At 39.0% G+C, this 25010-nt stretch overlaps 1 protein-coding gene across 1 annotated transcript in view; it reads right to left on the minus strand.

The window, feature by feature from the left end:
- Positions 1-24965, minus strand: part of LOC103390675 (teneurin-3-like) — a 210477-nt gene extending 185512 nt beyond the window's left edge. Inside the window, 2 exon segments of the mRNA XM_008326610.3 lie at positions 1-277; positions 24408-24965. The exon segment at positions 1-277 is cut by the window's left edge and continues 70 nt beyond it. Coding sequence (XP_008324832.2) covers positions 1-79 — 79 coding nt within the window. The 5' untranslated portion in view covers positions 80-277; positions 24408-24965.
- Between the last annotated feature and the right edge of the window lie 45 nt (positions 24966-25010).

Consider the following 25010-nt stretch of genomic DNA (forward strand, 5'->3'; position numbering starts at 1 on the left):
CTCTCTCGAAGTCCAGCTCTCTGTCTCTCTGGCTCTTGGACAGCGTGCAGAAAGGCCGCTGCTCCCTCACCCGTTCCATGCTGCCCGCATGCTGCGTATCCACCTCCGTCCACCTCCTCCTCTTTCACCACTGAAGCTCTCCTGAGATGCTCGCCACTGGATTATTCCTCTCTATCCTCTTTCTTCCAACGTCCCCCCTCCTGCTCTTCCTCTCGTCTTCTGAATCTATGTGGGGTGACCTTTTTTTTTAGTCCATTCAGCCCTCCACCCACTCTACCTGCAGAAAGAGAAGAGGAGAAAGGAAAGTAGAGGAGCTCAGATAACATTAATCCATCGGCTTCATCTTCAAAAGAGCAGACTTATCCCCTGCCTCACTGCTCCGCCCCCCCCACCACTCACTCCTCCATCCCTGAAACCTCACCCATGAATTGCCATGAAAGACTATTGAGAACCTGATAACGTATATTTTTTTTGTTTAATCTGATTTTCAGCCCCAAAATGATGTTTACCTTCAGCTGACAAGTTCATTAGAAAAACTGTCCTTCAGACGTACATTTTTCAAATCACGCATAGAAAATTTTCGACAAATACTAATGGTGCTTTCACATAATACTGCCTTTTCACTGAAGACACGATCTTTCTTGCCTTTTCAATTTTCAACAGATGCATCCTGAAGGGTTCGCCCACTTTGCACCAAATTAAAAAAAAGGATAAAAAGGTTTCATCATTCTGTTCGCAATAGCATCCAATAGCAATAATAGCAAATTTGACTATGAAGTTGTTTGAAGAGGTGGAGTCAGCTTAAAATGGCCAAAATAACTACTGTAATATATAACATGAAAATGGAGCATGTTCCCCCAGAAATATACAAATAAATAAATAAAAGAAAGAATATGTTTAAGTAAAAAAAACAAACTTAAATATAGAAGTAAAATTTAGCAAAATACTAAAATGGGAAAATGTTGGTAAAAATATGACCCTGCACATATGCTGTAAGGAGAATTTTTAGGATGTGCGAATAATTATTTTTATATATTTTTTATTTTATTCTACATTTAAAAGGTTGAGTTACACACACACACATTCACACAGACAGACACACATCATGGTGGACAGTCCAAATCAATCATAATATTCTTTAATATTTAATTTGAAATCCTGGCTTGGACAGAATTAAAATTTTGACCCGTGGAATGCACATTAACTCAGCGTCAGATTATTACCATCGAATATAAATGATGACGAGAAGTGATTCCAATATTTTTTTTTTCCCTGACGGCGCTGTTGTATATATCGTTAGCGGTTATTAATATTCATAATTGTCAAGAGGTGGACAGAGACACGCTGGCCTCAGAGAAACAGATAACGTCTGCTAATGTGTCATGTTTGCACCAGGATGAAGAACCATCTGAATTCACCACCAGGTCAGATTATCTCTGTAAAGGACACAGGATTTGCATGGTCCTGTCTTTGATCATCAGTGATGGAAACCTGGTAAATATGCATATTATTTTTTCCTCTGGCAATTGCTGAATCTGCACATTTCCAGCGTGTGTGTGTGTGTAATTGTGTTTGTGTGTGTGCTGTAAGTGTTGGAACAGGAATGGAAAATTACTCAGTCACCTTCACCTCCTAATTAGAGCAAAAGTGTCAGAGTTCTGGTTTAATTTATAGTGGTTTTCTTGGAGATTTGTGGCTCCACCGCAGCATCAGAGGTGAAAAACTGCGATGGAGGAATCAATCTTTAAAAGAAAAGAAAATGAACTAACTGTTTTGTTTTTGTTTTTCCAGAAACCTTCAGATGTCAGTAGATTTTTAGGGTAAATGTCCCACCTGTAAAACCTGCCTAAAAAAAGCACTTGCCTTGACTCCCCTCTTCTAATTTTCCCTCTGATCTCGCTTACCACCAGAACAGTTGGGTCAAGACCCAAAAGTGGGTCATGGGGCTAAATCTGGTCACAGGACTGCATAATAGATTTGATACCAGGTTATTCCAGTCTCGCAGCAAAATGCTTTCTGCTCAACCCTCGAGCCTCGAGCAGCAAGGTTGCACATCCATTTAATTATGTGTGCTGCCTATGCCTTTGTGCTAAACTGCAGTTTGAACTATACTGTATACTGTATATATATTAGGGTTCCACTGGTACCAATACGAACGGTAATTTACCAACAGTAGTATTGAAATACCTTTATTTATAAGTGACAATATCTGACAATCCAGCATTTAAGTACTCCACCAATCAGATTAAGCTAAAGGGTTAAAGGTCAGCAGATTCTAAATATCAACCAGTCTGATGATGATGTCATACTCAGTGTATATTTAAGTGAATAACAACAGTCATCTTTGGTGCAGGCACAGAGGCATTCTTGGTCCACGTAAAGTATAACCTATAATGTCAGTTTCTGTGGAGACGTCTGACTCTTCAGATGCTTGGTCGCTCATTCCGTTTGGTTAAAGCTTCATCTCTCTTTATGTACATGTCACAGTTCAAGAGCCCTCTACTGGATCACACTGTGAATGTGTCAGACAGTCTAAAACTGCCTTACACCACCATTGAAGCTGTGTCAACTGCCGCTGAGCAACACGATGTTACATATGGATTTGATACAGTATTTAAATCAAACAATCACTGACACTACATAAAAACCAAGATCTCAACATATCTGACTGCAGCACTTGTGTTTCACCGGCAAACGTGACTCAGCTCTATGCTACCAAACGTTAGGATCTGATGTGCTGAAATTCTCAATTTCCCTAAAATCAAAAGAGGATCTCACTGTGTATCCAAATGAGAACCTGAGAATTTAGAATCACAGTAATCTGTTGGACACAATTAAAAAAATAAAAGAACTTTGAGTGGAATGCTGATGAGAGCAACAGTGAGTCAAAAGTTTATTAGCAGCCCTTTTGCTCTGCCTCCTGACACACACAGAGACATGCCTTCATTTCTCTCTCTCTTGGCTCAGCTGTAAGACTGGAGTGTCTGACTCCTGGTTTTCCCAAATGAGATCCACTTCATTTCACATCAAGCATCAAAAACCTTCAGCTGGAGCTCGAACACTGCCACTGCAAGATAGCACCGACTCCACCGAGAGTTTCCCCCCAAAATATTTGAAGCGATTGTGGGCAGAATACAGGATTCAGAGGATAATGAAAATTGTAAAAATGTTCGGCGCTTCTTCAACCTTATTTTTTTCCGCCGCTCCTCACCCAGAGCTGTGGTGATATTGCTGCTCCCTGAAGGGCTGAGATGCAATCAGTGACACTCTCTTGTAACCCTGACAGCGACTGAACACCACAAACCCCTCACAAACGCCTGCCTCTAACTCACGTCTCATCACTTTCACCCTGGATCACACAGACATCCTGACTGGCAGATTAATGTGCATGATGAGTACGAGCGGACACGCCCAGAAGCCTCCCTGATTACGACCCCACAGCTTTATAGACTTCTACAGAGATGTGAGCAGGTGAAAAATGGACGCTGCTGCAAACATGTCCACTGAACCACAGACAAGACGAGGATCAGTCTCTGAACTCAAACACCCAAAGTCTGGATCTTGGCACTAGAACTTTTGGTTTCCAAAATGTAATGTAAAGAATAACCATCACTATGGTTTGGGAAAGGTTAGTAACTTCTATACTCTAGCGATAGCCCAGAAATCATATATTGATTTTTTCTTTCTTTCAACTCTGGAGATACAGAATATAAATAAAAATAAACAACTAGCATTTTTAAGTTATTTGTTTAAAAAATGCTATTTTTTAGCTTTCTTCATTTCAATTTTTACATGTGTTAATAACCTCTTTGAAATTGTTAGGCAAATATTTTGACCAGAATTACGCTTTTATGCTTCATTTTTTTAGCTCAAAAAAATGCAAACTCCAAACTCCTTTACATATATTGCTAATCTTTATCTTTAAAAAAAAACAACGTTTTATTGAAAGTTATCCAAATGTAATATATATATATATACATATATATATATATATATGTATATATATATATATTACATTTGGTTGTGTTGCCATATTTTAGCTAAATGTAAGCTTTTAGCTGATTTTACTCTTTTTATGTAATACTTTAGTATCTTAGAGAGAACGTATTCCATAATAAAATGATTGTAACTGAATTTGTAAGTGATTTACAGTTGCTAACTATTAAAGATATTATCTGAGTGGTAGAAATCTCCACTAAATCTTGATTTCAATTACTTTTAACTAACCAATCCTGGCCTCAGTTGAGAGACTACACATCCTCCTTAAGTGGACAGATACTGTATGTCCAGATTTTAACTCTCCCCCTCTGCCCCCTTGTTTTTCATAGCTCATCAGTATCACAAAATCTCTCATAAATCCCTGCTTCTTTTTTAACTTTTCCAGGACCATTCACTCCTACGTAGCTTTTTAGTCTGGATCGTGCCGTTGAATCAGGGCAGTCAGTCAGCCATGAGCACTCAGTGGAACAGTCGACACTGCAGAATTAGTGAGGTACGGAGGAACTCTGGTGAGGAAGCCAGGCAGGGAAAAGACAGTTGATGATCTACGCTGCTCTGGCCCACACGTCCAAACGACTCCCCTGCCAGTTGAGTACAGTTCCCCTGACGCCTAGTTCTGTCCTGTAGCTCTGCACTTATTTCAGGAGGAAACCATAAACCATCTGTATAATATGCTGTGGAGAAGTGTGTCTGGGCCAATTGGCTCTCAGGGTAGGTGTTCAAGGTGAGTGGGAGTCACTCATAAATGTTGGACATTTATGTTTTTTTTAGGAAAAGTAAATGAAAAAAACACCTTTAAGCCTTTCAACTTCAAATGTTATTAACAAATAACTAAGAAGAAATCAAACGATATGACGCAGAATCATAACCACTGTATGTACGATTAAAAAATTCAAATATACAGGGGGTCCTTCACACACTCACATCAGTACCAACATACACTACCACAGCGATAACATCATTATCTAGAACATGAAAAGATCTGAGGAGTCTGACTTAGGCTAGGGAACCATAATGAAAGACAAAATGTAGCACAATCCAATGTATGGCGTATGTAAACAAAGCTGTCTTCTATGTATTGCACCGTGTGTCGACGTATTCATCCGCTCACCAACTAGTTGCTGAGCAAAATCTGTTTTAATGCTGTACATTGGAATGACGGAACAAGACTTTGCTAAGAAATGAATGGCGTAGTAACATTGAAATTCCGTGAGTCCAGGACTTCGTAAACTCAGGACCACCTGTAGTTAATTATTAAATCACCCAAACTCACTCACGATGGACGGCAGCGACCCAAACTTGAAAATGCACGTGTCGGATTTAAGAAGGATATTTTCAACAATCCAAAAGGCCTCCTGACAAACTACAAACAGAAATCACACTGACTGTGAGAGCAACTGGAGGTACATTCCACATTTCCAGGTCCAAGCCGTTTTCATGAAATGACAATGGGACCAAACCCAGATGGAATTTCTACAGCAGTAGCCACGAGCCAGCATTCAAAAACAAAGCGGGCTGTTTGTTGTATAGACTGTAAGAAGAGCTCCTTGTCTGCACCTCATGTTGTTGATTTTATCTCCTGTATTCACACATATTATCTGGATACACATGCATTTCTAACTGTGTGAGCTCAGGTTGATTTTCTAGAGTGGATCATATGGCTCTAGGACAGAACTGACTAAGTGTCTCCTTGGACCAAAGCTAGAACTTTCCAAACACTGTTCAAGTGATCAGTTAATGAACTGTTGCTAAAACAGGCAAAGAAACGAACGAGGAAAGATCAGATTAATTTCTTCGTTAATTTTGGTTTGGTCGAAAAACTGTCTTTCTGATAAGTGGTGCGCTTGTTTTTTAAGCAACGCCACGTACAAAGTTTGTTTTTCAGTTACTGCCCTACAATAACACAGCCTTGCGTCAGTGCACACATTTTTTCATCTCTGTGAAACAAATAAGGATGAATAATAAACACTTGAGTGCAAAAATAACTTAGGGGGCCTATATTTATGCTAAGCTTAAGAATTTTCCCCAGCCTCTCTAATCTTTTATCAAGACATTTTGTTCATGTAATTTGTGTGTTTGGTTACAGACTGTGCAGCAAAGGGCGCCTTGATCCTACAAAGAAAAATGCTGTTCTCAGAGAATTCCAAATGTCTCGTTTGCATCCTTACATCACACGTTACATGCACGTTTGGCTCAAATTGGTGAGGCAGGAACACAGCAGAGGTGCTAATAGACGAGCGGAGCCTCTGGGTAAAGAAAGTGTGACATTTCCAACACACACTTTCACCAATCACAGAAAAGTGGGTTTTCTTTTTCGAAGCCATTAGTGGAGCACAATGATTCCCCTCATGATATAAACAAGACGTTCACGAGCCATTTTTCACAGTTAGGAGAAAATAAGTTTTTAATGGTTTTAAATAGCGGTGGCTGATGTGATAAATTTGTCACGTAATCTATCTCAAAAACGCCCACCTTCAAGACGCTGACATTTACATTCAAACTGGCATTATAAAGTGGATCTATGCTGCAGTCAGGATCACTATAGAGGAGATGACTGATCTGATTTAACCCAATGGTTCCTTCCGTCTCTGTCGTCAGGTAAAACTTTTCTGGTAATAAAAAAATTTGAAAAAGTTTTTTGGAGTGCTGCAGGAGGTTCTTTGGGTTAAAACTAAATAAATCTTTTGCAAATCCATGACTGAGAATCTCAACAAACACAATAAAAAATGTTTTTTTCGACATCAGATTTCTAATAAAAGACGAATTAAAGAATAAAGAGCTCAGTGCATTAAAGCAGCCATCCAGTGACATCTAATGAACTTTGGATTCCAGAAACTGGGTGAGTAGGTGCCCTGTAAATATATTGTTTATTAGAACTGAACGTAGCGCTGCATGGAATGGGATCAAGTATTTTTGTATAAGAGTCAATGGGAACTGTATGTGAATCCAGAACTTCTTCTAAACAAATGAGGTGGACAGAGATAAGGATAGAAACCAGGAAATAGGAATACTTCTGGAAGTTAAATATGACAAAGTACAGGATGTAGATCCATCACCACCATCACCTTGAAGATGATGTTAAGCACCATCTTGTCTCTAATGGACCATTGTGCTGTCAGTCACATGCAGCATTCCACCATATTCTATCTATCAATGATTAAATGTTCATTTTAACAAAGCCTTTAGAAAACCTATTTTAAAGGGAATTTCATTTTCTTGATTCTATTTACTGAATTTTTAAGAATATCTTCCAACTATTTTCTGAAGCAATTAACAGAAAATCTATCAGGTTATTAACAATTAAAACAAAATGTCCAACACCGACTGCATCGGAGCTGACAAGAGCTCCTGAACAAACTAATTGCATAAACAAACACACCACTTTAACTGAGTTGGCAAACACACGCCAGACTTCAGCAGACAAAGCATTTTACAAAAACAGGAGTAGCTTCTGCCGCCGCCGCTGACGCTGACCAGAGTGCTGAAATGGCAACTTTGGACTAAGCCTTTGTTGGATAATTATATTTTCCTGGGCGCTGCTGTACATATCAGCTCAGATCTCCCTGTCCCTGACCTTTGTAAATAACGGTAATAAAGAGTGCACTTGTCGTAGCTGCCGTGTCCCTCCAAGACAATCCACCTGTCACCATGTGGGCCCTAGTTCTGCTCTGCTCTCCAAACCTGCCCCCCTCCTCTTCTCATCTCGCTGCTGGCCATTTGCCGGGGCACATATCAGACAGCTCTCAGCCACGGGGAGTGGTGAGAGTGGTTGATGGAGCTGGTGGAGATCAGGGCTGGCTCCCTTTAACACAGCCAGCACCTCCAACAATAGCTGCCTCTGACAGCTTTGCATAATTCATCTCATCGAGACTCTGCCTCCCTTTTCCTCCTTGATGCTGCTCTCCTCTCCTCACTTCTCTCTTCTCTGCTTTCAGTTTCTCCTCAGTTCTTCTTTTTATTCCTGCCTCCCGGCACTTGCAGAAGAAGGGGAGAGGCAGAGCCGGAGCAGTGTTCCATCAGATGCTGCTCCTCGTTCTCCCCACAGCACCGCTGATTTTAGAGACACAGAAGTGTTTGCCCAGACTCTGTGAATTCTGGATGCCATCTGAAGCAGATTGTGTTCCTTCTTCATGGAGCCTCGGTGCCTAAACCCCTTGCTGTGACAGAAGCTATAGGGGAACTGACTAAAAATACACAGCAGTCACAGTGGGGATGATCAATTTTTGATTAAAAGATCTTTGTTAGTGTGAGTTTACGGAGGTTTGCTTTCCATCCACCATTATCTGCTTAAGATAACACTATCCTAACGCCGGCCTTGGTACCAGACGATTTACTCCCTGCAGCCCTGTGCACTACTGTAGGTCACACTTTATGTGACAAACATTACAAACCACAGGTAAAGTCAATGCAAAGGTGTGGAAAAAAAAGTAGTACAACCACTAAAAACCAGTTCCTTGGTACGTGAAGAGCCGTTAATGCAACATGTAGTCCTGTATCACACTGGGTGTCATTAACGTTTAAACAACGTTCACCTCCTCCCATATATACATCACGATATTCAAACAATATTGTTAGCGTCCAAACCTGCGTCCCTGACTTAAAAGCTTATTTAATGCAGATAAACATGAAAAGTGCTGACACTAACTGTCATTTACATAAATTTCACATTAGTGCAGGACAAACCCAACCACCCACTCAGTATATATGAGCAGACTACAGGGAAAATAAAGTCACGATCACATTTAATGTTAGCCTTGACTGAATTTAGGGTTATCAGTACGAAAGAGTGAGAACTACGACAAAAACATTTGTTTAGGAGCTGTAAATAAAATAAAGAAAATGAGTCTGTCAGTGGAATTGATGAAGGCTGTAGACCAGGGGTGTCCATGCAGTATACGGTCACTATTTATTTTCTTTGCTTTTGATCTACGAGCACTCCCTTTGTGATCTACTGGTACAATAGAGTGCGATCATCTTATTAGGCAGCGCAGCTGGGAATCAACAGTGGACGATTGAAATGGTAAAAAAACAAAAAACAAAGAGTAAACTGCCACTGTTTGGTAAATAATAAAACATGAAATTTAAAATTTATGCCAAACGTGGATTTAAATTGAAATGAAGAGCTGCACAGAGGAAGAGTGGTTGGTTCTCTCTCTGGTGGTAACTAATGATCTGTGTGTGTGAACTCCACTTTATTCCAAAAACAAAGGGACAAGTGTTGACTCAAAATGAACCCCGGGTATGACTGACAGTGTTAAGGTATCTGTCTGTAATCGTGACCCTGTGATGGACTGGTCAACAGCCCAGCGTGTAAACTCCCCTTAACCATTGTCTCCATGACAATAAAAGTACTATCTAGTACTAGATAGAAGTTAACTAACAAACAAAAACAAAAAACACGGTGATAAAATTGTTGTTTCAGACACTCTGACAAGGCCTTCGCAAACCTGCAAACGTAAACTGACAAAACAGTTTCCAGCAAAGTTAAAGAGAAAAGAACCGAGCGAGAGGAGGAAAAGAAACAAACAGAATCATGACATCATTTAGCGGCAATTAAATTTTAGTGGCAGCTCAATCCTCAGCAAACTCAGTGACGGATGAGCTTCCTGCACTCGGTGAGGAGGAGATGATGAAATCCTGGTCTCGTCTCGAAGAGAGAGTGATGCAGAATATTCAGGAGTTGAGTTAAAGTGATGAAAATCTCTGATATAGCCACTTCAGATTAGTCTGAGCTCGCTTCAGCTTAAAGCCTTTATCCCTCATCGTTTCAGCACTTTTAAGACAAACAAAGATAATGCCTCTACACGGAAAAGCAAATCTCTCTCTAAAAAAAAATGTTTTTTAAAATCTGTGCTGCTGCATTTTTTTTTCTTTTCACCTCAGTTTTTGTACTTCTCTCGTCTGTCACTGCCATATCACAGTGGTCAGCGTCTAATCCTAACCATTTTATTGCCTGTCTGTGTGAATTAAATTATTAAAATAAAAACAGCCTGCTGGGATACAACATAATAAGCTGAGCCAGGATGTTTACAAATCCCACAAATAACCCTTCACCGCTGACAGGATGAGTTATATATTCATTGAATCCTTCGTCGAGGAGTGGGAGAAAAAAGGAGGATAAAATGCAAGTACAGCCAAAATTATATTTGTAAAAAATGCAATTGTATGGTGTGGACAAGAGGGATATGAACCAAGCAGGAGTTCTTAAGATTTTTTTTTCCTGCATTATCTCCCCTCCATCTGAAATGGTAATAGTAGGTTATTCACTGCATTCACACTAATACAGACTCCCTGCAGCGTTTATCAGTGTTCAAGGCTGCTGCATTCAACACAGCTCTTATCAGAAAGAGGTGATTTTTCTGAGTCCAAATCACGCTCCCAATTACAGCACTATTCAAAAGGTCTTAATTCAAAGAGCGGGACACAGTTTGAAGCTCCTGTACACACAGGTCACTGCAGTATTCTGTTGTTTGTCCAAATTGAAGACATTTTCTTTTGTAAATGGATTCAGGTTTGGTGATGTGAAAGATTTCCAAGGCCTAACTGCGCCCCCTGTGGTGTTTAAAGCTATGATTGGGTCTCATACAAAGACACTGTATTTAATATTTGTTTAATGGTTTTAGATCACGTCTGACAAACACATCAGCAACCGTTGCTGTGTTGATTCCCTTTCATACCGACCTGACAAGGAACAGATGACGGAAAACTAATTAGTGGTTTGAGGTGTTGTTAATCAGTTTTATATAAATATAGCAAAAAGAAAAGCAAAAAATCTCCTCCTAATATATCATACAAACCTAAGACTGTCTTAAGTTTTTAAACAGTGTCAAAAAAAGATTTTACTTTAAGAAAACTGTAAAAACTGAAAAGCATGAAAAACTGCTGTAGGTGTTAGAAAGCTTAAAAAAGCTTAATGTTCCACACGATTACACAAAAAACAGAAATAACACGGCAGTTAAAATAGATGGAAAGGGTAAGGTTGGTCTGGGGATGAAAATGAGCGAAGATAATCAGAGAACTTAAAGGTTCGCAGGGAAAAAGGCTGTAAATTATCAGACGAAAACCACAAAGGGTACAAGAGCTGTGGATAGCCAAAAATGAAAGGTTTGATTTTATTTACACTTTGCTAGCACTAAAGAACATAAAAGCTAAGAATTAGACTACGTAAAATCAAATATGGCTAAAATTATATGAAGTCAAATAATGATGTAATATGAATGCCAATTTTAGAAAAAAAAAATTATTTATGGACCAAATTAAATCTTAGTGGATGAAACTGTCTTTGGAAAAGCCAGGTCCTGTTGTATCTAAGGCTACTTCATTTAATCTGACAAGTACATAAGTACATAAGTAAGTACTTCCTAATTGCAGCAGACAGTCCTGATACACAGGACTGATACACAGTCTGCAGCTCTGGCTGCCGCCCTCGTCTCCTATGCAGGGTCCAAGGAAGCACATTTATGTTTGTTCACATGAAGTGAAAATCCTGCAGGAGCATCCTGCCAACAATCATCATCTGATGCTCCCTCATAATGAAGGGAGTCCGTGACTCACCTCCACAGACCTGTGTTAATTTACAACACAAATCCATGATGGAGCCATTGTTAGGGAAATAAATTAAATTCAGGCCGTACGGCTGCTGCGGCTGCAGTGCCGTAATGACGTTTATAGAACAATCACAGCGGCCGAAATGGAGGGATAGGAAGAAAGAAGGGGAGAAGGAGAGAAGGGCGAGTGAGAGGAGGGAATTCACATCATATTTATCTGCTCACAATGATTCTGTAAACAAAAGCAAAGTGGTTCCAGGAGGATAATCCTAAAACAATTGTGTGGCAGGTGCTGCTGTATTTGTACAAGGATTTTTTCATTTTTTTTAAACCAAATAGCAAAATCCCACACACATGGAAAATGTTACGTCAACTCCTCTTTTATTCGAAGGCACCATCTTCAGAATCTAAACACATTTATTACCAGATCAATGAGTTTCTAGTGGGTCAGGACCCAGGCATGGATCACAAGATATTTTGCAAGTTGTCAGAAGAATTAGCCTTTTTGCTCCCCATAATTTTCAAAAATACTTTATACAATAAGTAAAAATAATATCAGTACATAAATAAATTACCAAAATATTTTATTTTCATATTGTTGATTTACTCTTTGCTGTCATAGTTGCTACAGTATTATGTATTTTATGGGTATTTTGGTTACTTTTATGATTGCTTTAAAACATTGTTTTTTTTATTTGTTGTTTTTAATTTAAGCTAACTATTAGGTATTGCTGACAGCGCCCTTCTTAGCTAAAAATTGACCATTGGAATAGGCTTGACATATTACGAAGTGGACATTTTGTTGAGTTACTGGCTATTCTATAACTACATTTGCTGATATAAACCAGGTTTGGACAAAACGCTAAATTAACTTTCATTAGTATTCAGCCATTTTGTATGTGCTTTTTGGTTCTCCTTTGCTAATCTTGTAACTATGTAGTGTTTTTTAGTGTTTTTTTTCAACAACTGATATATATTTACTTAAGTTTCTGTCTGATTTAAGCTTTTCCTGTATTTGGTTTCAGATTTTAATCTGCGATTTAGCTGCATATAGACTGGTCTTTAGTTATAGTACTGCATATAGTATATACTAGTACATTGCAGTGATAGTAACGGACATGAAGGGTGGAGTGAGGTATGAAGGGGTGAGGAAATGACAAATTGCTAAGTATTGATGCTACTGATGTTAAACACACGAAGAGCAACATGACCTCACAGGAAGAACACCAAATGATCAGTGTATTTGGAGCAGTCGGTGCAGCAGTCAGATACATCACATCAGCAGAGCACAGAGCAGAACAACGATGATTGTCACCGGCTTATTTGAAATGCTGTGTGCGTCCGGACCTGCCTCCTTGATTTTTAAGCTAATCTAATGCAGATAAATATGTAGAGTGCTGACACCGACTGTCATTTACATGCATCTCACATTACTGTGGGACAAACTCAACCACCCACTCTGTTTAATAAGAGTAGGGGGAGATCATGAAAACAAAGGAATCGTTTACAATACACACATTTACACTGGACTATTTCTTTTAATTGTTTAGCTTGCTTGTAGCATTGCTTGTGTAAGATTCTTTTATCTAGATTATTTTTGTCTTGATTTTGGAATCCATCCTAAAAATATTTTTGCCATAGATTAAGTAGACATATCTGTATTTATTTTTTCTGAATTGTCCATCTTGCTAACGAGGGAAACATTTAACTATTTTTAGGCTAACCTTTGGTTATATTAAGATGAATTTTAGCATTTGGCTAACTTTAAGCTATTCTTTAACTGAAGTTTAGTATTTTGATAACGATTTAGTCAACTTTTTGGAGACTAGTTTAGAGATAGAAAATTTAGGATATGTTTTTCGCTAACTTTTAGCTAAAACTGGATCTTAATTCAGAAAACGTCACAATTTTTGCTAAATAGATTGATGTAGTTTTATGTCAATCTTTTTATTATTTATTTTTTAAATTTTAATTTAGCAATCTGGTAAAGTTAAATTGTCTTTAAAATGATGTGGCTAATATATAATGCTTTAAGCTTTACTTTCGCCTAACCTGTAGCTATGTTCGATCATTTTGGTGAAATTCTTTCTACTGCGATCTTTTCAAAAACACTGTTCTCTAAACTCAGATACACTTCCAAAAATACTTTTTTCTCTGACTCAGAACACATTTTAGTCACAGTTTTCGTGACACGTGGACACAGTAACTTAACATTAGCCAGTGAACTATTTATCTTTGACAGAGATACAACCTCTCTCATTCCCACACTTCCAAGGAATTCAAGCACTGGTTACAGCCCTGGATCATGCTAGAGGGAGTATTATGTGCTGTAGCTGGACTGAAACACTGCTGCTGCTGCTACTGACGCTACTGCTGCAGGTGCCAAAAAATATCAACTCAGAGCAGACTGAGACTTTGGCTCAGTTCTGCAGCTGTACATTAACATCACTTGCGGGAAAGAACATGAAAAAAAGGGAAAACATGCTTCAATCATATCTATTTAAAGAATATGATTTACAGAGAAAACCCTTTGAAAGTTTTAAGTTTCAATCGTCTGGTGTGTGACTGCAGAGAAACCACAGGATGTATAGGGGAAGGTGGAGGGATTCTTTCTTGACTTGTCAGCATTTTAAGGAACTATGTAGGTCTCAGGATGGCACACAATCAGAATACTGAGAGAGAGACTGCAGCACGTATTAAAGAAGCATCCATCCCAACAATCAGCAACACCACTGCTGCTGCTGCTGCTGCTGCTGCTGCAACTCTGGGGTGAAGACAACAGAGATTCTAGCCTGTAGCAAAATTGACCTCCCCAACACACACACACACACACACACACACACACACTGGGAGTCAAAGATTTCTGACCTGGCTACAGTTACACTGACTCTGAGGCGCCACTTTTACACCTCTCACTGCTCTCACGTTCTACTTTTTCATTCTTTTTCTGCCGTGCTGAAAATAAAAACAGAGGCCAGATGATGTTACCGACTGTGGTTCTTCACAAGAACCAGACCCTGCTCTCCCATTATGTGGTTTTGGCCACTTTTCAGCTACAGTGGTGCTAACATTCACTCAGGTTATGGCAATTTTCAAGTCTTTTGTGGTTAACTCTTAGCTTCTTTGTCCTTTCTTTTTGTCATATAACTAACAAATATTGACTCCAATCACTTCTGCTCTAACATTTGATTACTTTTTTAAAAATATTGCTGCTTCTGTGAAACTGTTTTTTGTCTATTTTTTTAGTTTCAATAGATTAGCATTTATTTTTCAGTTTAATTTGCAAAACAAAATTCTTTTGACAGGATAGTTAATTATAACATTTCTGGAAAAATGATTAGATGACTTAAAGTTTCCTTTGTAGGGCGGTTATATTTAATGGTTGTATTAATTTGACTTGTGGTTTGACCATTTGTTATAGGTGTATAACATATGTTGGAAGTAATTATTAGCAAAGCTATTAGCATGTATTGAATCGTTTTGACTATTTCTGCTAACTTTTTCTGTGCTTGCTATCTGTTTAATGTGACACGTTTCATATTGTTAAACTGAGAATAGACATTTTGCTAGTTTTTGGGCTAACGTGAAGCTATTTCTGAGGTAACGTTTAGTCATCAACAACAAGAAATTTGTAGCATTTCTTTAGGTTTGTTCGCGTTAACTCCATAGGCTTCTATGATACAAATCCTGAATCATGCAGCACACATACTCCTTTCAGTCCAAACACAACTTTTCCTTCTGTTTCAACAGTGGTTAAAATAAGCAGACAAGGGGCTTCCACACAGACCAGCCAGGTTGGCCTTCAGACGTGCAGCCTTCTGCAGCACAGAGGTTGCATCAGCTGAATTATTGAGGCTGTCATGAAGCTTCATCTTCAAGCATAGCTGATGCCCAGCTTCCCACTGGGCCGTCCATGGGCCACAAAAGAGCAGAGCTGAGGCTGTTGGCAGGTCGACGCCTCTCTGAGAAAACCTCCTGCTGGGTTTATATCGCTTTGTGCAAATATATCAAAAGAAATCTGTCTCTATGGAGTGTTTGGGAAGTTAAAGGACCATGGAAAAGAGGGGAGAATATTTCGACTCATAAAAACATCTATTCATTAATATTTCAATGAAAACTGGGTGATGATTTTTGTCTGATGCTGCTTTATGAAGCAGGACTGACCAGCGTCTGGTTTTAGCACCGACTGTGCCACTTGTCGTTGGGCTGTCCTTCCTTACAGTATTATATTTATCAGTTGCAATCAGTCGAGGAAATTATCAGCTTTAACAGGGCTGTGTTTGCTTCCTACTGCTTATTCTCCACCACCATTTTGTCCAGTCCTGCTGGTGTCATTTCTTATTTTGAGCATGCTCTTTTCTAGACTTCAGTTTTGCTTCATGTTTGCCAGTTTTTATAGATTCCTGAGAAAGTCTGGTCAGTCTTTTATTATTTTTTGTGTTTTTTCTACATTTTTATTTCTTATTTTTTTACATAATTTATACATAAATATAAGTTTTTTTCTTCCTTTTCTCACCCTCTTGGAATTTAGGAGGTTTTTCTTTTTTTACTTTTCTTTTTGTGTGCTAACCTTCAGCTAAATACAAAATAGTTCTAAACTATTCGGTATTTCAAATGTCTTCCTAGTGTGGGTTCAGTAAAGTTCGATCTAACCTAATAACATCCAGGTCTAGGTGCTTAGAATTGTTTATTATTAACTACCTTGAGTTTTTTTCCAAGGTCTGTACACATAATGTTTTATGTCATTTTTGTCCATTTTTTCATGCACCTCTTAGCATTCCTTTGGCTGGAGATCTCTATGGTTTCTGTCTTTGACAGGCATGCCTTTGAAAGCCAATCTGAACCAACAGAAGAGCCACAGGTCTGAAATGTTCTTTTGTGTTTTCTCAATAAAGACAAAGAGATCCATTAAGAAAGCAACTTCAAAACACTTAACAGAAACCTACAGCCCAGAAATCATTTCAATGCACTGGTGCGAGTATGCTGTACATTTGTACGTATTCTACTGTTATTTGGTATTTCTATATTACCGATCCCAATGCCTCCACGGTTTCATTGTAAAATCCGTGGCCGTGCTGCAGTGATAAAGTGTTTGCTGTGAAGCGCCCTTTAAAAAATGCAGTGTTTTTCGATGTATCGTGTGTACTTCACAGAGTCCAGACCCCGGACACTGTGCTGAAATTCACTCAAGGCCATTGACACAAGCAGAGAGAACAATGCATTTCTATTTTATTCTCTGTGTGACAGAACTAAGCACATTTCAGTTCCTCTGCCACACTCAGCCTGCAGCACAGCAGCCGCAGCGGCCGCGGCAAACACACAGATGTACTGCTCTAAAGTCAGGACCGCTCCGCAATCTCTACCACTTGGTCTTCACCCAGAAAGTGGGCCAGAGCACGCTGAGCCATAAATGTTAATGTGTGGGCTGCAACAGTGTGAAACGCTGCTGCTCCCAGAGCTGGAGCAGCAGGACGATCAGCTTCCTGTGGCTCGGGGCGGGTTCTTTTCATCTCCAGCCAGATTTGGACAAACACAGCACTAAATATTTAAATTAAAGGTAAGACCTTTCAGAAACTACCTTTTAATTTTTTCTCCTTCTTTCTGTCCTGTGTCATTTTACTACAGTTCTGTCCATCATCAAACTATTTCAAGCCAAGCCTGATTTTTGTTTAGTTAATTTTCTTTTTTTCTCTGTGTTTCTGACCAACTTTTCTACTATCTTTTAGCTAATTTTGGAAAGCATTTTAAGTAACCATTAGATCAACTTTAACTTTTTTTTCTTAAGCTTTTTATTTTATTTTTCATATTATTTTTGGTGTTCTGGCTTCTATGTAGTTGCAACTCACATTTAAATTATTTTTTTTATTATTTTGTGGTTATAGTTTTTTTCTATTTTCATAGTTTCATTTGATTAACTTTAGGACACAGCTATTTATTTTTTTTATTTCTCTTACAGTTTTCAAGGCCCAATTAAATTCCCTTTTTTCACCACTATACCATCCTCAACTGCAGTCCTGCTGTAGCCTTCTGCCTGAACACAAACAATCACCCCTTTGCTTGTTTTGTTGCATGACCTCACAGCACACAGGGCTACTGTATATAAATCGACATGGTATTTTGTACGTCTGCTCAGAATGAGATGCAGGAATCTGTGCATGTTCACACACACAGGGTCATGTGGTGATTCCATAAAGTCAGTACAGAAGCTGTTTTCCCACGAGGACACGTCTGTGCTTTTACATCAAAAAGCCACTGACAGGTTTCACAGTATAATGAGTAGATTTTCACACCTGAACGCACTCCTGCTTCTGCTACTGTACTGTATGTAAATGCATCTCAGACGGACATAGAACTGCTTTTACATCCTCAGTTCTGACTCTGACTATCAGATGTGTTTTCATAACGAGAGATAGCCAAACATGTAGGTTTTTCCAAAGTCTGGCCCGGGGCCCATTTGTGGCAAAAAGAAATAGTTTATGTGGCCCTCATTTCTTTCTTAAAATAGTTTGCCAGAAAACGGGCAGAAAACATACTCTACTACTACTTTAACAAATTCAAGCTAAAATTGTTGCTAAAATGTTTTCACACTTTTGGTACTCCCCCATTTTGTGTATCTTTTAGCTGTTTTTACAAACTTGCTAACTTTTGGATATGTTAGATTTTTTAAAACATTTTTAAGTTATGTAACTTAGTTATTTCTAACTTTACACATCCATGTTATGGCTAACTTCTTTTTGCATTTCTTCTTATAGCAACTTTCGCAAATTTTAATAACTGGTCCATCTCAAGTATCTATTCTAAATCTTAGAGTATTTTTAGAGCTTTTTTGCCTACATAATGCTATTTTTATTGTGTTTATTAATTTTACTTATAATACTTTATTTTTCTGTAATCTCTCCTGTTAGCTTGTAGCGCTTACCTGTTTATTACTCCTGACTAGGACTGCATGGCAAAAGCAAAAAAAAAAACAGTCTTGTCTGAAGGAAATCCCATTTTCAACATTAAAAAAAGTATAATTTCTGCTCAAATAAGCATAGAGTGCATTTAAGTAGTCTAACTTTTGTACATTACCAAAGCCGGTGCCAACAATTTTATATGTAGGAAGCCTTCTGATATGATTTTTGCAACTCTAAAAAAAAAGAGAAAAAAAAAAAAGAGACAGCCTTACGCTTCAGAGAAAGCTTTATAAGCGCATCCATACAATTTCCTCTGCTCTCTCTCCTCCTCTATCTTTTCTAATGCAGGATACAATACAGTTATGGAGCAAGGCAGTAATGCATCAAAGGCTGTCACTAAATATTCCTGCACTAAGCATATTTCAAGATCATGCAATCTCCTGCCCAAATCCTGGGGTGACTTTAAGCACGAATTGGCAGAGAGAGAGAGAGAAAAAAAAAAATCTACCAGTAAGATAAACTTTGCTGTAAATCTTCTACAGCTCTGCACCAAACCTAAACAAACAAACCCCTGACCCTAGATCTTTCAGAGCCAGTGTACAAGCCTCTCCTGTAATGGAGGTTTTTGTTGTCCAGGTTTCTTTAGATTTGTAGAAAAAACAGAGAGAGCGAGAGCGAAATAGACCCTAAACACATCGCAGCATGTTTTACTTCCATGGCAACTATTTATCATGATGTCTGGCTGCTCTCGTGGGAGTGGAGGCAAAATGTAGGGAGAGCGAAAACACGGGTGAGAGCAGAGTGAAGCAGACAATAAGCAGGCAGAGCCTGTGTGTTAATAGTAATAGATTAGAGGGCAGTGATTATGCAGGCTAAACATGACATGGAACCAATCTGTCCGAGTGAATAGTAGCTGCTGAAACATGTTCATAAAAACTAGATTTACACAACAGTTTGTAACACTTGCAATAAAAAACCTAAAGTATGTATTTTCTGGATGATACATTCGCTGGCCTTCAGGGAATTATGGCAATTTTTTGTATTGTTGTGGTTTATTACTACGAGCTAATCCAGGCATACCTTATAATTAGTCATTTTCTTTGTTTTTAGGCTAATTTTTGCCTATTTATCAGACTCTGGTTCGTTAGGTCAACTCTGTCCTTTTAAACTTTATTTTATATATTCCTCACAACTTTCATTTTCTTTTCGTATCTCTGGGCATTTTTTAACCTAACTTATAGTATTTTTTGTGAACTGCAGGATATTTCTGGCCTATTTTTTACAGGTCATCGGTACTGCTTAAAGAATCTGAAAGAATCGTGTTTATTACTGGCATTCAGCTCAGAGAATGGCCATCAGAGTGGACTAACGTTTTGCTAAATGCAAGAATTTTAGCCAGTGTTTTAGAAGGTTTTGAACAAATAATAATCAGATGGATTAATTCGATGCTGACAGCTCCCTCTTGATGAGAAGAAGCGTGTTAACTGTGTAATATGAGAGAGTGGCAGACAATAGTGGGACTGGGCTCTGTGTTAATAGTAACAGATTAGAGGGCAGTAATTATGGAGAGTAAATATGACGTGGACGCAATCCATCCAGCCCGGTGGTTTGGGGGGAAAGGTGGGGGGAGGTGGGGGGATGTGGGGGTCTGAGCTCTGGTTCGTCAGGCTGAATTAACCTTCAGATGTTTGCTCTGATGATGTTGGAACAGGTGACCCGGTCACGCTGTTTGCCATATCAATTGTTAGAATTCATAAGGTCATCTTCAGCATACAGCAGTAATAAGGCCAGATATTAAACACAGGTCCGTGGCATCGACTCTTCCTGACAAATGAGTGAAGTCTCATACAGGAGTTATTCAAAGCCAGGCACAGGAGTCATCTCCAACGTCCCTCAGCAATCTAGAAAAGTGTTCGGGGGCCAGTATTCATGTCGACATTATCCCTAAAGGAGCCACTAGTCATCGCACGGTATATTAAACTCTCCACAGGAATAATGAAAGGGGAAATTACTTAAGAATGGAAACGAGCAGTGCTGCTGTTGTGTACACACTTCTTCTAATATTTCTGAATTAATTGGATGACTTTTAAACTGCAGGCGTAGTTAAAAAAATATCGCCTGGACAATTTTACACTCTCTGCAACATCAGGCAGCGGAGTCACTCACTTTGATTAGAGAGATTAAAGGGCAGTGAGGATTAGCAGTGAGGCTGAGGAAACAATAACAGGTCAGGTGGGTCCAACGTCTGGAAAGAGGGCCGACTGAGGTACCAAAAAGGCCCACAACTATAGTCTTAACATTTACATTTGATTCTGGGTAGAAAAAGCATTATAGGATATTCACCAAGGTAATCTGTTACCACATACATTTGGTTTTCTAGGCTAACTGTTAGCTAACATTTTTAAATATTCTTCAAATATCTTTATTTTGCAACATTTTGCTTACATTTTAATTTTTCACAGATGTTTTCATTAATTCTTACTTGTCCTTTATCGATAACAATTCTTTGCAATTCATTTTTTTCTCTGACCTCTAATATTAAACATATATATATATATTTGTATTTTTTCCTACTGACCATTTTGTATTAAAGTATTTTGTAAATATATTTTTTACTTAGACTGTTTAGTTTCAACATTTGACAAAATACATAGCTTCTTATGTAGACTTTAGCTTTTCACAAAATGGAATCTATTTATCTACTATTTTGATATTAACGTTCAACGTTTTAGTTTATGGCAGAAAATTTGCTGTTTTCACTGTTGGTTTTGATCATTTGTTTTCATGTAGTTAACTGCAGCTAACTCTCTTATTGTGGGGCTAACTAGTAGTCAACGTTCAGTCAAAGTCTGTTATTTTTGGTGTGGTTTCTATTTTTCCACATTTTAACAGATAAAAAAAGATTTAATTTGATATGTTAAATATATTATTGAAAAATCACATTTTCTACTTTTCTTATTTTTTGTATCTTTTCTGGCCATCCAATTAACCTTTCATTGTGCTGCAGTTATAGGTGATTAACATTTGCTTCTTATGCACTGTATTATAATTAATAATGTTTATTTTCTGTTTGCTGTTTATGGCACTTTACAAGCCTTCATTCTCCCATTTAACCTTTCAACATTGTTTATTTTTCATTATTTTTAAGGAGCCATGCATTTTATGCATTTGTTTTGCGCCAAATAAATCTGTAAATGAACAGGTTTTTTGTTGACTCCATTTAATTACAGTCTTAAGTATAACCAGTGAAGCCTCTGGGTATTTTACATTATCAAATCTGGCCCCTTACTTGTAAAAGGTTTGTACTCTCCTGGATTAAAGGATTAAAAGTTTTTATCTGAAGCCTAAAAACACGACTGAACTTTGAAATGTCTCAGAGCTTCATTAAGGCGAGGTGTTTTCCACTCGGGGTTAGTTTCCTGTGCAGAGCTGTGAAAATATAGGGAGGAAAAAAAATGTCGACAATGTGGAATTCACCAGGGCCTGATCTGACTCCAGGTGTTTTTGTGTAAAATGTAAATAACACACACACAATCATTTATCAGGAATCTGCTGCATCTGCCACCAGAGGTTCAGCATTCCCGACTCTGACTGTGTGTCTCATTCCGGACCTTCAATTTAAATGATTATCAGTGCCTTGAAAAATAAGGATAATGGGAACAGCGCTCGGTGCTTGTGTCCTATTAGAAAAACCACATGTTCAATATCACCCAATAAGTGTCACTGTAATGCTTTTACAGGCCAGCACAAGGAAGATGGACGGGTTCTCTGCTAATGTGGACTCCTTTATTTCTATTTTTTATTTTGTTTGTTTGGTTTTTTTTTGTGTGTGTGTCTTGTTTAATTCTTATGTGACCTGAAACACAACCAAAGGCGAAAGATATATATATATATTTATATATATGTACTTGTCTTTTTTCTATCTCAAACTTAATCTCAAACTCCATCATGACTGAAGAGTACGTCAATATTTTGATATGTTTTATTTTGAGTGGTAGCGAAAATGTAACCCATGTACAGAAAAACTACCAGAAACTGCAGTTCCTAAAAAAAGCACTCGAGACGGAAACCATCAATTAGTTTCGCTGGATTAAGACGAGCAGACATTTCCATGTAGGCAGATGTGGATGCACACGTTCGCCCCGGTGAAATATGACGTCAGACAAACTACAGCTCCTCAGTTGATTATATACATCGAGTACTTGTACTTCACCTGCCCTGCTTCTGCAGTAATGCCATCCCTGCAGTTGCATTTTCTGCAGGAATTTCTGTCATTCGATATAATCTGAGTCTCTTCTCCCTCCTGCAGGCCACTTACAAATTCATAGAGAGGTTCTGATGAAGTTCCTTCACCTTCAGCACCCGAGGCTGTGAATGTGTGTTACGCAGACGAAGATTTGTGTGTGCATGCGTGTGTGTGTGTGTATGTGTGTATAAATGTGAGTCTCTGCGCGTATAAGCTCATCCATCGGCACTTGAATTATTAGTGGACTGAGCTGGTCATCTCCGCTGGTGATTCACAGCCCCTTGTAAGGCTTTCAGGGGTATTATATGGTGTTTTATGTGATGATAAATTCACTTTCTGGAGCACAGCCATCCCACCGTGTCAGCTTGTGGTCATAGGTCCTGAGGAGGACGGTGGGTGAGGGGTGATGAAGATGTGGGAGGAAGATTATGTTCTTTAAAAAAAAAAAAAAAAAGACTAAGACTAAACGGGAAGTGACATTTCCTGTAAGAACTAATGAGACGTTGCGGCTGTAACTCAGAAGCGGAGCGACAATAACAAAAAAAAAAAAAAAAGATGGCACAGGTTTAAGAGGAGAACTACAAACTATGTATCAAGGTTATTCAGGCGTTTGGCAAAAAGAAGGTAGAACCGACACGTAGGCAACAAACAGAGTAGAAGTGCCGGCACAAGGACAACACATCCTGAGAGGTAAAGAATTATGAAAGATTAAAACGACAAAGAAAAAAAACAGGTTTTGACAGTGGGAGTGAAAAGGTCAAAGGTCACCATGGTAGAACCCACTGAAGTAAAACATGCAAAATGTAAAAAGGTGTATAAATGTAACAATATCAGACTGGTACAGGTGTACAGAGAAAACAAAAGACCGGCAAAATGACAGGAGGGGCAAAAAGCAAAACACAGACTGACAAAATGAAAACGGTAAAGGGGGTAATGCAAAAACAAAAACAAAAAAGATATTAAGTTGAAAAGTAAAGGGGGAATAAATGTGAAAAGGCAGAAAATGGGAAAGGTGTAACTGCACAGAGACAAAACAGACGGAAAGGTTGAAGAATGCTGAAGGGGAAAAGAAAAGAAAATGAGCAGACAAGAAACTAGAGGGAACAAAACATTATGACAAAGGCAAAGTGATGGTGAACAAGAATCAATGAATTGTCATCACTTCTATTCCCAAAACTGTCAAATGAAGTAGTTACACCTTCTAAAAACAAAACAGTTCATACTGAGGGGAAGGAATTAAATGTCAGGGGGAAAAAACGCTCCCTGGTGAAAATGTTCGAGTCATGAACAGTAACTGCACTAAACTGCACTGTGAGTGAAAATCAGTGGCTGTTCTGACAATAAAGACAGGTGAAACACATCACTATTTAAAGGAAGCAGCAAAAATGATTTTTTTTCTGCATTTAAAAACAGCCGATACCTTTGAGTGGACGGTGGAGTGACGGTTGACACTGCCTGCAGCACAGTGACTTCTGCAGAGCGGGTGTTCGGGTGGTTAACTTGTTGTCACTAACCCGATGAAATAATCAAATTAAATGCAATCATGGATTAAATCTAAGCAGTGACTGGAGTGAAGGGAAAATGAAAGAGTCGAGATTTGGCCACAGAGCGAACTGGATCCCTGTACCGGACAAGGAACAGAGACTTTTCCATTTAATTTAATGGAGTTTCAGATTAAAACCCCAGCGGTAATGGTGGGAAAAGGAAGACTCCACTGACCTGTGTTAATCCCGTTGGCAGCAGTGGCGGAGAGAAACTTCCAGCGGTGCGTTTTTTAGTCCAAACTTGCAGAAAGAAGCAGCGACGCTTCGCCGGCGGCAGCAGAACCAGAAGCTGGAGGAGCGCTGCGTAAAGAGCGCGTTTCACTGCGCGTCCTCTTCCTCACAATCACAACAACAGCCGCGTGTGTGCCATTACAATGCACGCTTTCATTTTTGGCACACGCGCGCGGTTCAGTAGAAATCTCGGCTTGTGCGCATCCAGAAGCAGGAGGTGTGCAGGTGCTGCAGCTCCACGCTGAAAATGATAAAGATCTCCTCCTCCTCCTCCTCCTCCTCCGTATGGATTCTCCTTTCTCCTTCTCTCTTTCTTTCGCGGACAAACTACTTCCTCCAACAATAGGCTTCAATTTTGCTTCCTTTTCCACGTCTCCCTGCAGGATGCGTGTGTGTGTGAGGATGCGCTCAGCTGCTCTTTTGTCCGATCTGCACTTGTCAGCTGATGAACTGCGCACATCCCTCCGCTTCCCTTCCTGCTGCTGCTGCTGCTGCTGCTGTTTCCCTCAGCGCCGCCCCCCCCCTCTGCCGGGTCGTGTGCTGCCGG

Source organism: Cynoglossus semilaevis, chromosome 15 (genome assembly GCF_000523025.1).
Source record: "Cynoglossus semilaevis isolate Cse_v1.0 chromosome 15, Cse_v1.0, whole genome shotgun sequence".
Taxonomy (NCBI): Eukaryota; Metazoa; Chordata; class Actinopteri; order Pleuronectiformes; family Cynoglossidae; genus Cynoglossus; species Cynoglossus semilaevis.